The sequence below is a fragment of the Lineus longissimus genome, chromosome 1 (assembly GCF_910592395.1).
Source record: "Lineus longissimus chromosome 1, tnLinLong1.2, whole genome shotgun sequence".
Lineage (NCBI taxonomy): Eukaryota > Metazoa > Nemertea > Pilidiophora > Heteronemertea > Lineidae > Lineus > Lineus longissimus.
In genome coordinates, this window is record NC_088308.1 from 15,171,719 (window position 1) to 15,190,323 (window position 18,605).

At 39.0% G+C, this 18,605-nt stretch overlaps 1 protein-coding gene across 1 annotated transcript in view; it reads left to right on the forward strand.

Annotated features, from left to right (window-relative positions):
* Positions 1-15,656, forward strand: part of LOC135488719 (N-alpha-acetyltransferase 60-like) — a 133,377-nt gene extending 117,721 nt beyond the window's left edge. The window contains exon 6 of the mRNA XM_064773443.1: positions 14,215-15,656. Within this exon, the coding sequence (XP_064629513.1) occupies positions 14,215-14,359 (145 nt within the window). The 3' untranslated portion in view covers positions 14,360-15,656. The remainder of the gene's footprint in view (positions 1-14,214) is intronic.
* Positions 15,657-18,605: the final 2,949 nt, after the last annotated feature.

An 18,605-nucleotide genomic window follows, 5' to 3' on the forward strand; every position in this document is an offset into this window, starting at 1 on the left:
TGACACAATACCATGCTCTTTATCTATCTTTCCTCCACATGAGGTGAGCACAATGGCCCTGGCCATTTCATCTACCATCACCATATATCTTCCAATGCTTTGTCTCAGTTAGCCAGTAGTACTTGAATGACAACACTTGAATAAGGCGGCCCGGATCAACATACCATCCCAAACTTCTAATCTAGTTTGATTGGTCTCACGACTATTCTTACCATTTGATTTGTGATCTGAAGCAGGCTGTGTTTGTTTCAATAGGCCTAATGATTGCTTGAAATAATCCATTTCGTCTGCAGTCAAATCTTTTGACAGAACTTCTCCGATACACCCAATCATTTTTTTCTTGTCACCACCAAAATGTTTCTTTCGAATTTCATCAAATAGATTTTTTAAGCGTTTTTTGGTTTTCCATTTTTGTCGCATAGTTATCTGTTTACCTGTGACACCTCGTTTACGCCTACATTTTTTTGCTGAAGGCACACAAGTCGGAGTTACATTAACCATTGAGGTTTCAGATTTCAATTCTTTTTTCAATGGGGTACACAGGTGTTTTAAGTATTTTAAGTCAATTGCTACACATTTTTGTAAGGTTTGAACCAGTTTTTCTTTTGCTAGTTGCAGTGATTTTTGTTTGTTTGGAATTTTCATGATATCCATCAGCATTACAAATGATTCTAATGCAATGTATTCCCGTATTCTGCTCTCCTTATAGAACAGAAAACATGACCTGGAGTCCACTCCTTTCAGGCGCAAGGTAGCATCGATTTTACTGTAACCATCTCTTCTCACGTGCCTACTTAAATCAGCCAACTGAAATGCTTCTTTACATGAAATAAAGATGTTGCCATCTATTATTCGGTACAGTATGCTTGTGTTATCAATGAGGAGTTTTGCAGATATAACATCATTCTCCATTTCTGCAACTGAGCACTTCTTGTTCATTAGTTTTACAGAAGAAGGCTTTTTCCCACCAGTTTTTCTTTTCCCATTGCTTGAGTACATCAGCTTTTTTCGAATTTTTTTCTTTGCTTTCACACCACTAGAACTTTGCCTATTGGACTTGGGTGAAAAAAGCGGAAGACAATTTGCATTGACAGGTGTGCTTGTCACAATCGTTGGTGTGCAGTTTGTTGATTGCAGTGTAGTTGAAGTGACTGACTCAATCACATCGGAGTCCTCAGTCGTAACAACAGTGGACCCGACCTCGGTGAGGTCAGGATTCATGTCTATTCGATGGGTTGTTCTTGCATTGACGGTGTCAAGATTAGACATTTGAAATAGAAGGAAATGCAAACCATAATGACTACTATCAGTCCTGTGGACTGTTGAATCAATTTGGTTTTGCTGATGGACTGCTGCAGTGAATGATGTATAGGAGCTGTTACCATCCTTCAAGTCATCCAACACATGAAATAGATTTTCATGACTTGCAATGCAATGAAAGTGGCCTGGCCTGTGCATTACTGCACCGGTCAGCTCATACTCCACATCAAAGAAATGGTCAACCTCTTTAATCAAAACGGGTGGTTTTTGTTCATTCCTATTATCGACTATACCAAGTTCAACAACTAATAATGGTGGCAAAGACACTTGTTCATTTTGTACGACATATATCACACAACACCCCTGTTTGTCGACAGTATGTCTTAATTTGTAGAGGCAATGAGTCTGATAGGATACCATTGGCTTTAGCGTTCACAGTAAATGTCAGTAATATATTGGAATTGAGTGTAAAAGACATGTTTTTTTCCTCAACTTCACAAACATGGCAATAGGTATCACAACTGAATTTCACACAGAAAGCATCAGGACATGCATCAGTTTCCAAGGCACGAAAGAGAGCAGCTGATTCAGCATTACCTCTTCCTTTTGGTGCAAAAGCAGCCGGGAGGTGGGTAACAGACCAATTCCAAATTGATTCACGCATGGCGCAGCAGACGGCCTCTCCTTGCCTCCTTTTATCACACATTTACAACAATAATTTAAAGCAAAGTTCCCTTTTCTGTATCATCAGCAAACAGTTTTCTACATTCTAAATAAAAACAATAATAAAATGTGTCTAGGAACACATCGAGAGCACAGCTGGCTCCGTAACTGGGATTACAGCGTAATTCATTTACAAAATGCGGTATGTACATTATATATCTATATATATTCAGTAATGGGTAAGTTTCATGACAGCTATGGACTATGAACGAATCAAGTTAATTTTTCCTCACTTTTCCTAGCAAATGCCAAGGCACACGTTACATATAACCTGAAGTGCATATTTTATAAGATTTTCCCAATAATGGCAGTAAAAAAGACATAAACTTAGTTTGGCATTTACATTTTAGACCAATCCATCATAGTTTAGGCCCTCTAAAGATCGGGTGCATAGGAAAGATATACAATCAAATGTTGACATTGACCATGCTGCTGAATCTGCTGGGTAAGATAAGGACTTACGCCTACTCAAAATAAGTAATAACTCGGCAAAATAAATGAAATCTGAAATAAGAACATTTGCATCGTCGGTCATGACATAAATAGTGAGAACAAATTGCCAAGTGAGTGTGAGTATAGTACATGAACTGTTGCATGAGGCTGCCCTGACAGTCACTCAGCAAACAGACAGTATATACAAAGCCTGTTCTTGGACTCAAAAAACACTACATAACACAAAGACAGGCATTACAAATACCTATTTTCAAAATAGATGTGACTGCATGCATGCACCATAAGGCATATTACTATATATACTGGTACGTGTCAAAAAAAATGTTGATAACAGTACACTGACGGAAAAAGTAAATTGACACCGAGGTTGATATCTCATACTACTGGACCAACTTTCGGAGGTTTTTTTGCATATTAATGGAAATTTTGTTGGTCACCTTTCCAAAATGTTTAGTATCGGAATATTTCATGATTATGTAATCATGAATTAAATCCATTGAGAACTATAACTGAAATATCTGAGATTATCAAAAGTGAGAATTGATATTTTGACATTTTTGATGACATTTCAATGTGAATAGATAGAGCTACCCAACAAACTTACTAACATTAAAGGTTAACACTCCTGGCACTTCAGGTGGCTAAAATATATGTTTTGTATTCTTGATATTTTGCAAATATGCAATATTTCTGCCAAATAAATCAAAAATTTCATAACGTCATGTTTTCAGGGTAGCAGTCTAATATGATATATAAAAACATATTTATCGGTGTCCATTTACTTTTTTCCGTGCGTGTACATGCTGATATGATATGTGTGACGATGCACCTGAAACTCATTAGGAAAGGTTGACTCACGCGTGATAGTTGATGGCATTATTTTGGCTAGAGGAAATTATTTGACAACTGCATGACAATACATGAATAGAATATGCCATGAAACTGCCGCAGGATAAAGTGGCCATGCAGTTGTGTATATGGTAAACCTAAAGTTACACTTTTACGGGGTGCAAATCATGATAGCCCTAAATCATTGTTTTTACTGACCATAAGATATTCTGGAAAATAACATAGTCATGAAAAGACTGTCGAGTTTCACTATAACCACACTTTACAAAAAAAATATTCATCAGTAGAATTACCAGAGACACACATTCCGTAAAAAAACTTAATCCTACCTATAAGCAGCACAGTCCTGTCATACCAGATTATTATCTCCACCTTAACTGTAGAAGATCCCATGGAAATATACGTTACAAATGAATAACACTTAACAAGTAATCCTAAGAGTGTCCTTAACTTGAATCAACAAGATCATCATCGTCCTCTCTGATTTTTCCTGTGGAGTCTTTTATTTCTGTCTCCATGATTTTGAACCTATAGTCCTCAGCTGGGAGTGGTCCCTTAGAATTTGCAAAGCTGGCACCCGCTGGCAGGATAAAGTCCTCATTCATTTTGAAGGACAAGTTAGTGACAAAACGAAATTTATCGCCTTGCACAAGCACATCCCATGAGATTCCTAATAGGGAATCCAATGCCAGAAGGTTGCCCTTCTTGTAGGAAAATCTTGCTGGTCCAGAGTGGACCCCAAGATGTAAAATATCTAGGTCCATGTCAAACTGACATGGGCCTAGGTCTGTTTTTCGATTTCTGCTCCTGCTGCGGAGCCCACATTGTATTAGATCCAATTTGATGGCAGCAGCGAGTTGGTGCCGCCGAAACGTAACCTTTGTTTAGCTGAATCATTCTGCATTCGGCACGTCTCAATTGAATCTTTGATAACTGACATTGCTTCATTGCGAAACAGGTCATTTTTTCTCGCCGCCACCACCTTTGCTGATGCCAATGACACCGTCACATCCAGAAAAAGGGAGTCCTCTTCGATTAGAGCGCCTTCAATAATCAGTGATCCATCCACTCTGCTGGTGATGGTGCGAATAAGGATAGCTGCATCCCCAATCCGGAAAACTGTCCCTTTCGCATCCACTGCCACAAGAAGTTTACAAGGGGCAACTGCTGGGGGTGTGCCAATACCATTCTCTCCATTGTCGCAATTTGCCAAGTGGACAGGCACATCTGTACTGGCCACTGCATCTCTTGGTTGTTGTGAAACAGTATGCCTATGGTGCTTCTTTCTGATCTTTCGCTCTGAAACAAGACAATGAAAAGAATAATAAGTATAGTACAACCAAATTGAACAGCACTAGGCTGCATGTACTGCACCACATGGGTCCTGGCATTCTGCCCTGGGCTTGAGCTTGATCCTGCTTGGACAGAGTGGGGTTAGTAATGAAACAAAATGAATACGTGATATAATACACAACAAATCTGAGGATCTTAATGAAGATGAAAATCCAATAACACAACAGATATTATTGATTTCAGCAGCATCCGGGAATCAGCAACTCATTTTGGATTGCATTTCACTTCATTGTAACCTTTGGCATAACACAGTTGTTCACATCATTTTATTCAGCTTAAATATCAGACTGACTCTAAATCAATGTAATTACCTTTATTGGCATCGGGTACACACAGGGCAGACACTCCAAACTTTTGAAACTGATCAGTGTCCTCTTCCTTTACAGTAAATTCCCTTTTGAATCTATCCACAGTGAAGACAGTCACTGGATGAGGAAAGATGTCCTCTCCTTTCACGTAAGCTGTGGTCCCACGCTCAAGCTTCGAAAAAGTTGCCAGCTGGCCAAGGCTAGCCTCCTCACTGATAGCAGAGGGGTTAGGCCTATCCTGCTCATTGAGTTTAAAATCTCCAAGTTATTTTGAAAGAATCAGACGTTTTTAAAGTGTTCATATGAGCAAGTCCATGGCATGCGATTGTTAACACTTGATTGCATGGTCAAGATGGCTTAACTGTTGATAATACGTGAACAGTAATTTCCATCCAAAAGCCCATCTATGCATGGCAACAGCAGTTTATTAGAATCTGCAGATGGCAACCATATTGGGCATAGTTGTCTTTAGTAGAAAACATCTTTCACAAGATAAAACTCGGGCACAGAATGTCATCAAGACCAGTCAAGGGTTAAAATTCACGATGCTATCTGGCAGATAGCATCGCGAATTTTAACCCTCGCGATGCTATATCTGGCAGATAGCGTCGCGAATTTTAACCCTTGACTGGTCTCTGGGTCTGCTCTTTCCAGGGAGCGTAGGCCAAGAGCAAAGTGACCATAGGCCATAGATAGTTAAAAATGCAGAATGTAGGCCTACCACTCGGGAAACAATTCCCTCAATGAAAAGACTTGGCAAAATCAAATGCTTTGAGAAAACCATTCAGATACCCTATTCTCAGGTAGGTCATACTTTCAACACTGGTAGGCCTAACTATTTCACTAATGCTATCGCCAAAAGAAATCAGTCTTTTATGTTACGCTCATACGGAGGACATCATTATTAATAGAGAATGTTATGATATTATTGATGCAGTTCATCTAATTTTCTAATGGACTGAATAGTCAGTCAGTAAAGTCATCTGAAGGACAATCTTCGTTACATGCCATAGGCCTTAGTCTGTAAAAAAGGACACATTAATTTCCAAGACTGAACTGTTTGTCCATATTCATTGATTCAAGTCCAGAGAGAATGATAAACTTAGGCAGCTATAGTTTATCCTATTTAGGCGCGGTGTATCATCAATGGGTGTGGTTGTATTACAACTCCATTAGATTTGTAGGCCTATCAAACACTGGGGCACTGAGATGGGAAATCGAAATCAAATTGAGAGAAGAATATTAATTATATAAACATACCTGCAGTCCAAAGAGTTAAGGGGGCACGAACTTCTATTGCACTAACGCCGAGGTCCCATTCATTTGACCAGCCTAGGAAGTGGACGAAGTACCCTTTTTCTGTGATGCGCACTATACGGGCATCCTCCCATCTACCAAGTTGGTCCACAGCTTGGACACGCTGTCTGGGCTTTGCTTTACTTGATTCGTTCATATCCATAGCTAACTGAAATTTTACTCGCGGTCAGGAGACATATTATACTTCTGACTTCCCTAAGACACACAACTTTCTCCCAAATATCAGCATGATGAGGACTAATTTACTGTGATGAGGCAAAATTAGCAGTAATTTGGTCGACTACAAGGCAACCAGGATGTGATAGCAAGATCGGTTATGTAACAACATATGTTGACCTCAGCTTTTGGTCGGGCAACTCAGCAGGAGGTTACCTGGCACAGATAAGCTGAGAGCTAAAGTCAATAAACTATTCCTCAGAAACTCTCCCCTCATCAAATATCCATCCCCGGCATCTAAGGCATTTTCCATTAGTTGGTGGGGGATGGTTAGGAGAGAATTTTTACAGGGCTGGTTTCCTCATGAGTTATTGAAACAACCTATATTTCTTCAATAAAACTTGGTTTTATGGCTAATAAACTAAATTTATTTGAAAGAAATATTGTTTTTTTTAAAACAACCTATATTTTTTTTCTAATAAACCAGGTTGTTTGAAAAAATGTAAGTTCATCTGTAAAAAACAATATTCTTTCCTCATAAAGTAAGATTTTTCCAGAAATCTATATTTCATGATAAAAATACTGGTTAGCTCACCTCTTAGCAGAGGTGAGCTTATCCCATACCGTGGCGTCCGTCGTCCGTCGTCGTCGTCCGTCGTCCGTTAGCAGGGCACGTTTCGTAACTGTTAGAGCTATTGAGTTGAAACTTGGTACACATGTACCCTTATGTAATGACACCTTGGAGACCAAGTTTCGGTCCGATTCGTTTTATGGTTTGGCCACCAGGGGGCCAAACGTTAAAAGTGAAAATATGCAATATCTCCCTTACTTCTAGCAAAGGTGCATCATATATCCTCCGGGTTTTTGATTTGACCTCCTTTTCAAGGTCACAGAGGTCAAATGGTGTAAATTGGCCGTAAGGATGTAACGATGGCACGTTTCAAAACTGCAATGACTATTGATACCAAATTTGGTACACATTTACCCCTTAGTCAGGTGATCTCAGGGACCAAAGTTTGGTCCAATATGATTCACCACTTGACCACCAGGGGGCAAAATCCAAAAACCTTAAAAATTTGATTTTTCCTCAACTTCTTGCCCGATTGCCACCAATTTGATATCATGGGTACATCTAACCACCATACAGTATATGTGACACAGGTTTTTAATTTGGCCTTCTTGTCAAGGTCACAGAGGTCAAATGGCATAAATTCGCCGTCAGGCCGTAACTATGGCACGTTTCTTAACTGCAATGACTATTGATCAGAAATTAAGTACACATGTACCCCTTGGTCAGGTGATCTCAGGTACCGAAGTTTGGTGCGATCTGATTTGCCGTTTGGCCTCCAGGGAGGGGGCCAAATCCTAAGTTCTTCAAAATGCCATTATTCCTAGTAATGACTTGCCCGATTGGCACCAATTTTATATGAATGAATGAATGAATGAAAAGCATTTATAGGTGGCGCCTTTCCATATCATAGGTACATCTAATTCTAACAACCATTCAATGTGTCACCCGGGTCTTCTTTGATTTGACCTACTTTTCAAGGTCACAGAGGTCGAATGTACTGTAAATTGGCCATTTTGGGGAAATTGTAATTGCTTGGACCTACATCAAATCTAACACTACATGACACAATACCATGCTCTTTATCCATCTTTCCTCCACATGAGGTGAGCACAATGGCCCTTGCCATTTCATTTTTGGCTCACCGTAGGGGAGTCTATACGATACCGCAGTGTCCGTCGTCCGTCGTCGTCCGTCGTCGTCGTCGTCGTCGTCGTCGTCGTCGTCGTCCGTCGTATCCTAGTTCAAAAACAGTGGCACGTTTTTTAACCGCTAGGCTTATGAACTTAAAACTTTGTACACAGCACCCCCTAGGTCAGGTGATCTCTGACACTGAATTTCGGTCCGATCTGATTCTCAACTTGGCCACCAGGGGGCCAAATGTCGATATCTAAAAAGTGTGATATCGCGCTTATTAGTGACTTGTTTTCGATGAAACTTTTGTTGTAGGTACTCATAGCAAATATACATCTTATATCATACGGGTTTTTAATTTGACCTACTTTTCAAGGTCACAGAGGTCATATGGCGTAAATTGGCCGTTAGAGTGTAAACTATGGCACGTTTCTTAACCACTAAAGCTATGAACTTGAAACTTGGTACATATAACCCCCTATATCACATAGCCTCTGGTGCTGAATTTCAGTTTGATCTGATTCTCAACTTTGCCACCAGGGGGCCAAAAGTGGAAATCTAAAAAGTGTGATATCTCGCTTGTGACTTGTTTTCGATAAAATTTTTATGGTAGGTACCCATAGGAAGAGTACATCACATATCTTACGGGTTTTCAATTTGACGTACTTTTCAAGGTCACAGAGGTCATATGGCGTAAATTGGCCATTAGAGTGTAAACTATGGCATGTTTCTTAACCAGTAAAGCTATGAACTTGAAACTTGGTGCATATAACCCCCTACATCAGATAACCTCTGATGCCGAATTTTGGCTCGATCTGATTTTTTATTCGGCCACCAGGGGGCCATAATGGAAAAAGTAAGAAGTGCAATATCTTGCTTATTTTTAGTGATTCGTTTTCAATAACATTTTTATGGTAGGTTCTCCTAGCAAGGATACATCACATATCATATGAGTTTTTGATCTGACCTGCTTTTCAAGGTCACAGAGGTCAAATGGCGTAAATTTGTCGTTTGATTGTAACTATGGCACGTTTCTTAACCACTAAAGCTTTGAACTTGAAATTTGATACACATGACTCCCTACGTCATGTAACCTCGGACACCGAATTTCGATCTGATCTGGTACTCAACTTGGCCACCAGGAGACCAAAACTAAACTAGGTAAAAAGTGCAATATCTCGTTTATTATTGACTTGTTTTTGATGATATTCTTATGGTACTTACTCCAAGCAACGATACATCACATGTCATACCGACTTTGGTTTGACCTGTATACTATACATGTACAATGTTTCTTAATCTGGATGAATTACAAAGCACCAAATATCTATACGGTGAGCACAATGGCCCCTGGCCGTTTCATTCAACACAAAATCTGTATTTTATCGCCAAAGATGTAAGTTTTCACACCGAAATGTCCATTTATTCAATAAAACTTGGTTTATCAACAACCAAGTGTATCTTAAAAAAACAAGTTTATGTCTAATAAAATAAGGGCATAAAACCTGGTCATTTTCCAGCAATGGCAGGCCTAGCACACTCTGTTTTGAATAGAGGGTGACACAATCATCCCTATTGTTTGAGATGGGAGAGGTGTGAATTAACCGGGCAATTAAAGTTGTGGTTCCACTACAGGGTTTAGATCCGTTTCTATCGGATCCGCATGAGGTCCGAACTTCGCTTAGTCCGGACTAACGAAGGTGGTGCAGTTCGACTACACCGACTATTAGACATAAACTAGTTTTTTTAAGATACACTTGGTTGTTGATAAACCAAGTTTTATTGAATAAATGGACATTTCGGTGTGAAAACTATGGTAAGTTAACAAGTACGGCAACAAGCGGTGCCACGCTATGCGCGTTAGGTCTTTGGATGACCAAGTTCAGTCAATTCTTTTGCTATTTAAGCTACACTTTCGTGTCTTTAGGCCGAAGTTACATAGACCTCATTCGTTCATTTCCCAGGACTCATTTTCCCCTTTTGCTTTCGTTCCCCTGTAAAAGCACGGCCTTGTGGCGTGCATTCACCGAGGAATGAAAGAAAAACCCGGAAAGTGACTCGTGGTAAATGAACGAATGAGGTCTATGTAACTTCGGCCTTACAGGTCCCATTTAGTTGGGCCTGAATGTCCTCACGCTCCCAAATGGTAAGAATAGCGAGGGTTTCCACCTCTGTCCATGAACAGTGAGCCATAGTTACGATAAAGCACTAGAATTTACTTAAATCAAGAATTGAATTATGAAATAACAACGAATTAGAATTGACTGAAATCCCGCGTGTTTGTTTTGACACAACCAACACTTCCACTTATGCGCAATACGTTCACATTGACACACCACCTGTAGCTGTACTTAGTAACTTGATCATAATCCGGACTAACGCGGTTCCATTACAGGTAATTTCTGCTTTAGATCCGGGTCTATTCTAAGTTCGGCTATAAATCCGCTTGTCCTATCCAAACTTGATAAGACCGCTCTTAGTGAGATCCGGACTTGTGTAGTCCGGATTAGCTGTATTGGAAGCACAACTAATTCGGATGTAGTCCGCACTTGGCTGTAGTGGAACCGCAACTATTGTGTCCTGTACAGTGATTCATGACAGACAATAAAATGTAAGGTTTTTGATAATTATGGGTCAAATAAATGAACCAAAATTTACGAAAACTTCACAAATGATTTACACAAGTGGTTACTCATTGACAGTTTGCTAAATTTTAATCTATTCTAATTGAAAAGGAATATTTTTCGCATATTTGTGGGAACCCCCCCCCCCCTATGGCAACATGGTTTTTTTATCCAATAAAGCTGAAATCTTGAGAATATAATGCCAAGAGTACTATCACCCATGTCTGAAGTCGGGAATTCATATCAAATGAGTAGTTTCAGGGCTAGCGCAGCTAGAAAAGCCCCCAAATCACGATTTCTTAAGAATTTTCACTACAGGCTATCAGCTAAGCATTACATATTGACCAACATTTTCAACCTATAGATGGTTACATCTAATTTCCATCCAAATCGCTCCATTTTTTGTCTGCAAATACCTTGACATATATAGAATTGTGTCAGAAGTTGGGAGTCAGGATTATTTTAAGACCTGCCTGAAGAGCCAACTTTAGTGATATTTCCTATGCATTTTCCACTAGGCCTGCCAGGGCCAGTTAAAGGGAATGGCCCGCCAAAAAATGGGGAGTTTTGGACGGCCCGGTCAAAACCTTAGGCGGGAATAAGGTTTCATTGATAAATATAAGGAGTTTCAAGGCCCCCAAATCACTTGTAAGGTTCAATAGATACTGGCCTTTCATTGGTTTACCGTCTGCGTATCATTTACATACTCTCATTTTGAAAAATATGACAATATTTACGATCACGTTATTGATTTTTGCAACATTTTCGGTAACGCGCCTCTTGCGGATCTGTAAGGTACCATTCGGATGCTTGAAAAATGCTTGTCTCGTCGATTCGCTCGCGGATAAACGCATCAGGCTGACTGCAGCAACTTTTAATTGTTGGAGACAGAGAAGGAAGGAATATGATTATCAGTTTGATGAAAACTTTGCAAAGTTTCTTCTTGGGACTCGAAATCCATACTACTATTCTCTCCATTTTCCATTTTCTCCTCTCTCCAACTCACTACTATCGCTATTGACTGCGTAACATACACTAACATTCTTTCGCTATCATTGCTAACTTCATTTACTAGAACACTGGGCTCTTTGTAGCCGATTATGTAACCCATAGTGGAAACACCTGACAGCCTCGCCCGGCATGATCCACGTGCTACTGGCATATTTATAACTCGTAGTAAATAAGGTTGTAAAAATATGCAAATGAGATGCCGTATATGGAAACCATGACGTCACTAAGCAGTTCTTATTTCTGCTACGGGTGGCGCTGTTGCTTGCTTCTGGAGGCGCTATTCAACCTCTTTAAGCACGTGTACTCAGTAACTTAATTGGCCAGGCCCGCAATGAATAGCTGGTATTCTCTCTGAAACTTCACTTTGATGGACATAAACCTAGTTTATTAGGAAAGAATATAGGTTTTATTGAAACAACTTGGTTTATTTGGAGAAAATAGAGGTGGTTTTTGAAAAAATAATATTTCTTTCCAATAAACTAAGCTTATTAGCCATAAAACCATGTTTTCTTGAAGAAATATAGATTGTTTGACACTCCGTGCAAATTGATATATTTAAGGTGGGAGCGCGGATCTTATTCCTGATCAAAAATGTACCATGTCTACTACACACCATAAATGCTCCTGGAGTATGGAATTTACTTCTTGTGAATTCTTAGTTCTAGTTTTATCTGTGGACACTTCTCAAGATACTCCACAGGATACCTGAACTTTTAATTAGAGCTACATTTCAAGGTCAGAAATGTCATTATTGGTTTCTGGGGTATTATGTCATTAAAGGCCATAACTCAAGGTATTTTGCCATTTCCTGCTGTAAGACGATTTCAAAAGTGCACCTAACAATTTATATAATACAGAAAACCCCATGCAATTTGCTCTATCCATTTTGAAGATATAGCCTTTCAGGTGTTTGACAACTAGATCACCTAATCAGGCTAGCAACTGGCTTGTTAGAGCCAGGCGGCGGGTTCACCAAAGTTGTGATGTAGTTCAGGCTATTGCCTTACTTGGGAGGACACATATAATGCTCTTAAAATTGATATATGAAGTCTGTTTTTCATTGACATTTTCAATGTTCAAGTATGAAAGCATACTTTTGCCCATGATAAATGAGTTTATTGTATTCCAAAAATATTTTAATTAAATATTTTAATTTTTTGGGAAAACCGGTTACATTTATTTTAGAAGTCAAATCTCACATCTAGAAAGTGTTATTTGAGCTTATTCATGAAGTGGGGAAACAGGATCAATGCCAAAAAAAACATAGACCCCACAAATATGGTCCAATTAGGTTTTCTAGACAATTTAGGCAAATTTATAGAACTTAATTAATTTTTCAAATTCGATTCTTTTTACAGAAAATTGCATCAAATACATCAATTTATACAATACTTAAACTATCATAATGTATTTCTAATTCAAAGCTACGATATACCTTTTAATAAAGTAAGGTAATACAGACAAATTTATACGTTCATCCTCCACTTCCTCATCACTTTCGTCCGAATGATCACTCTCATTATGATCTATGGCTCGAACATGTACGGCTCAACGTTTAAATATCCTTCTCTATCGACCAAAACATCCTCAAATTCACTGCTCTCACTCTCTGAACTGTATGCGGAAGCCATCTTGCTTTGTTCTGAATAGCCTGATCTACGTCATCAACAAATCCCTAGCGGCCACATGTGGAACTAATCTAAAGTTGTGTGTGGTGGGAAATTCAAATAGTTTAAAATTGAAAATTGAAATAACTAAATAATGACTTTATTATCAGAATTTTTTTAATGTCTGGGATCTTGTTTTTTTAACCCTCAACATATTTCATGAGTATCAAGCATGTTTCAAACCTAGATATATGGCCTTTAACTGTTTATGCTGGGCTTTTCATCTTTGTTAGGTATGGGGATGTAATAACAGTAGAACAGAAAAATTGTGCAGCGAAAAAATTCCACGAAGTCCTAACGATGGACATATTTGCGGCAGAATATTTCTGCGATTCAAGAATTTTTTTCTGCAACAAAATTAAAGCTGTTTATTTTGACATAAAACTCTTGGTGTATTCGCGCAGTAGTATGAATGTTGCCATTATGGTTAACAGTGTCGAGTAATTAAGCCTATAGCATTGCGGGCAGAAAAAGTCTGCAGACTGGGGAGTTTCTCAAGAGTCAAAATAATTTAGTTTATAAATTTAAGAGCTTTAAGGGACCATCTCAACAGTTGCTTTTTACCCACCATGTTTAGTAACAACGATAGTCGTAATCACCCTTGGATCATCTCAGATAGCCGTTTACATGTGTAAATGGTTTCTGGCATGACACGTTTTAGCTCAAATGAGGGTTAGGGGAGGTTGAGAGTAGATGAACAACGTGAGATTAATATAATACATTAAAAACTTGTTAAATGCAGTAAATTGAGGTAAGTTGGATTAAAGTACATTATCCTTAACCATCTACACAGATTACATCAAACATGTTGGACACTTGCTGTCAAAGCTTCAGCCGTGCACACTGCCACAGAGATTACTACGAAGTGCTCAAAGCATGTGGAAGATAGTGACTGGGAAGTCGCAGATTCCAGTGGACAATAACCATGATAGCTGACGCCAGACAGATGTAGTTCAGGAATGCAACAAGGACATTTATGCAAAACTTAGCAACAGAACTTCCCACTCAAAAACTGTTATTTTCTCTGTGTGATCTTTTCTGATTGCTTCAATAGGTTAATATGCTGTTTGTTAAATGAATTGAAATTTGTGATTTCTGAATTTATAATTTGTCAGTTATATTTAAAGTAAGGTGGTGCAATTACCGGTATAGCCCTGATAAAAAGATAGCAGTGCAGAAAACAGCTGGCAGTTACATTGACCCTTTTCCTGCAGGTGAGGTGCACAGTACGTCATGTACATGGGCATATTATGTGCGAATGACGTGCTAGTGGCCGATGGTTTCGGCCAGTGGCCTGGTCATGATATACTGAAAAAAAACAGACAATAAAGATTCGTGACGTTTATGTGTTATGGAATGGCCGGTACTAAAGACAGGATATACGATATACTCTGTTTTACACATTAAGAAGTCAGTCCCAAGAGTGTGCTGAGAACATGATTGACAGGTAACACAGCCCAATGCTATGCTCCATTGGCTACCAGAATGGTACATTTGCAATGGTTGTTATTTCTAACAGATGGTTATTAATCTTTTGATTGATCAGCTAGGTCTATGTAATTTTCAGGTTCAGTTTCAAGGGGGGGGACATAGTTTGTCGGAAGAAATGGCATGGACCATCTTTAAGGTGCCGGTTGGGTTCCATACTCAAGTCCAGTACAACGTCAGGAATGCAAGGTTGTCGCAAATGTTGTCTGTACATGTATGATCATTGTGATTGTAATGTGTTACAACAGTCGTAGTTCCACCTATCATAAAACCCCGCGTTTTTTTTCAAGACCCGTGTCTTTGCCGTGTGTCAAAAAACCCATTGTGCACTAACACCTATCAGTGGTGTTAGATAATGGTTAATAGCCCCGGTGACAGGTGCGCTGTAGGTAGGGAGCTCTCCTGTGTTTCTTTCCCGTTGGAGGGGAATTTCGCATGCGCAATACCGAGGCAACTACACTGCGCCATCTGTCGCCAGATCTTAGAACTTGCAATTGCTGTGTCTATTCAGATTCCACCTAACAAAAAACCCGTGTTGAACACGGGTCTAAATTAGCCCCCGATTAGCCCCATTGAGCTCGATGGGGCTAATAGACACAGGGATTTGACACCCGGGTCTATTTAGACACGGCAATTCATAGGTGTAAGCGTAAAAGACACGGGGATTCGATAGGTGGAAGTACGACTAATGCATTATTGTCTACATTATGTAATCATCAATTTATAAATAAAAGGTAAAAAAGCACCTTTTTATTTCCTGGACTTTATCGGCCAGCCAGAATTCCTTCAGTATGTGGCATACGGTACCAAAACTGTGGGCGGTGAAGATGTAGTCACTTCGTCGAAGATGAATTTCACAACGTCTTATACCTTTTATTCTCAATTTCATTGATCAAAGAACAGTGGTTTTCTGCAAAATACAAATTAATACAAAATTTTGAGTAACCTGAGTAATATAACATTGACTGTACATCAGCCCAACAGATATGAAAGATGAAAGATTTCTATTTTTTCACACAAATCTACCAACTCCTAGCCAGTGAAATGTCAACCCTGTGCGATGTCGCCACCTGGTGTTAACCACAGAAACTAACAGAGACAATTTTGAACATGACTGGTGTACCAATTTACCTTTCTTTTAGGCAGATACATAACTAAACAATTGACATATTCTACAGAAAACCTTCCGAACGTAGGATAAATATTCTACCAAGCTTAAACCAGTCCAGAACGGTGGCAAAATCCTGCCAAAGTTGTGGGTGTCCAAAGTGACCAGGCATCATCCGGAGACATGAAATGAACAAAGATTTGCCCTGTTTACCAATCATTTTTTCACTGAATGTAGCGACTTTATCGTCTGTCTAGCTCTTCAGAAACTCTACAAAGCCGTGGATATATTTCACCAGTTCTTTATATTTATTCAACAGTGATACCCATCAGGTCCACGTAAAATCTGTAAATACAAAACAAAAGTTACATAACAAAGCAGTGACTTAAATTCACAATATTGATAAGTCCAGTATGTGCTGCCACCTGGCCATGGGTCAGCAAACTTAACCTCATAACATTTGGTCACACCTGTGCCCTTATTTGTGTCTAAAAAACCGGATAAACATGGCCAAATTAACATCAAAACAACCTCTACAGTATGTTCGAGGTTTACAGATTATGCACATGGCCTAAAATCTTACTGAAAAGTAAGGAAACAGCTCTAGGGACAATCTGAACGAGACACCGGAGTCTGAAAGCTGTCTTTCACAAGACAGTGGATTTCCACCGGGACTATGGATGAAAAACAGACCGTAACTCTGGCCAAGGGACTCGACATCACAAAATATACGGGGTTCTACAGTATTTCAAGTTATATACCTCTGTGATACCCGTAAATCTTAACCTTAGCTCATGAAGAAAAGGCACTTAGGACACTTTTAACTTTTTTGTCTTGGGAAATTTCTCTCCCTTATATCAATCATTGGCGGCCAAAGCAAAGCACGAGGTAAGGTGGCGCTCAAATCAGTTTCCCTTAAAGCTGACCCGTACAAATAAATTTTCCTTTGAGTGGAACTGTACACACAGAATAAAACACAAACTGGCCATAGTTACATGGCTCTCCTAAATTTAGAATAAATTTACCAAACTGTTAAGTAAGCACACTGTAAATTAGGTCATTGTAAAATAAGTCCATTCAGTGCAAAGTAGCAATTTGAGCTCGGCGTCAAAATTTCTCTTGGAAGTGTCTCGGCAAATTACCGGTAATGTCTTAAAAAGTTTACTTTACAATATCATCATGTTCTAAAGTCTTCACTAAAGTCTTCAGTCTGACATGCAAATAAAATTATAACAATCCAAACTACTAAACTAAACCATACAAGTGTCAACGCTGCTTTGACAAATTTAGATTTGAACTTTATAATATTACTTTGATTCACTCCATTGCCGTCTTTCTTCCTCCGTTTAGAATTACACTGATTGTGACTATGCCGTAGCTCCTTCAGTGCAGGGAATCTTGTACATGAGTCACAATATTTTGAACATTTAACCCTTTAAAAATCACCAAAAAAAACAAGAAAAAAAAACATGGCTCTTTAATAGCCAAGTAATCCACCACATGGCGCTCCATAAGCCAATAAGGGACACTTTTGACCAACTCATGCACATTTGTGTACACTCATGGAGACCGGAAAGCATGATTACACACAACTGATCCTCGAATATTCCTGTGGGGTCAAGTAAGACAGGCAACTTCACCTCCACATTGGGTATTCAGGAAAGGAGAGTCCGGGGCCTTCTAGCACGTGGCTTTGCTATTAGATAGATACAACACATAGATATCGAAGGCTTGATATTCTTACTAACTCTAATTTATTGTAAACCAACCTAGTAATATATAAAGTGCATACAACAAGATGATTGGGTTAGACATATGAAGAAGTAGATGTTGATTGGTTAAGTGACCTGAATGACATTGTGATTGACAGGTCATGTAAATAAGGTGGGCCAGCTGCCTAAGTCAAGCTGCACGGTTGGTGATCCCAACATTCTCCCAAGGGAAAGAATAAATTCGAAGGATTTAAACTAATAATAAGATAATCAATCAAGGGAGAAATGTCAAGTGGACATAAGTTATTCTCAGAACAGTAGCATATAAACCGGATGAAGACAACTCAAGACAAAGATAAAAAGGCAGTAATAAGTTAAACCCAGCATGTTAAGTGGGAGTAAATAAATGGATCCAATTACTAAGTTTACAACTTCTAAGGATTCATTCGACAAGTTAATTAACTCAAGCATGCATTGTAAACAAGTTCCATATGTAGCAAATAAGGTAATCACCATTCTAAGTCCCAGTACAAACAAGGTTACTTTGCACTTTAAAGATCAAAGGGGAAACAGCGTTTTCTGTGTGCCAAGAAATTCTAAAGATATCCGGTCAGTTGTCCGAGAAATAATTGAAAGATTGCATTGTGTGATTTAATACCATAATCCGAAGTACCAGTTTGAAGAAAGCTACCAGATTAAAGTTCCTAGTCTAAATATTCAAACAAGTGAAATACATGGCTAATGCAAAGATTAACTGTAAGCAGGAAGCACAAATATCTGCAAGTCTGTTCACAAGATTAGACAAGTAAATGCATCAAATATTAAATGCGTAGATAGTTGAGTCAAATTTAAATTCGATTGCTAATGGTAACTA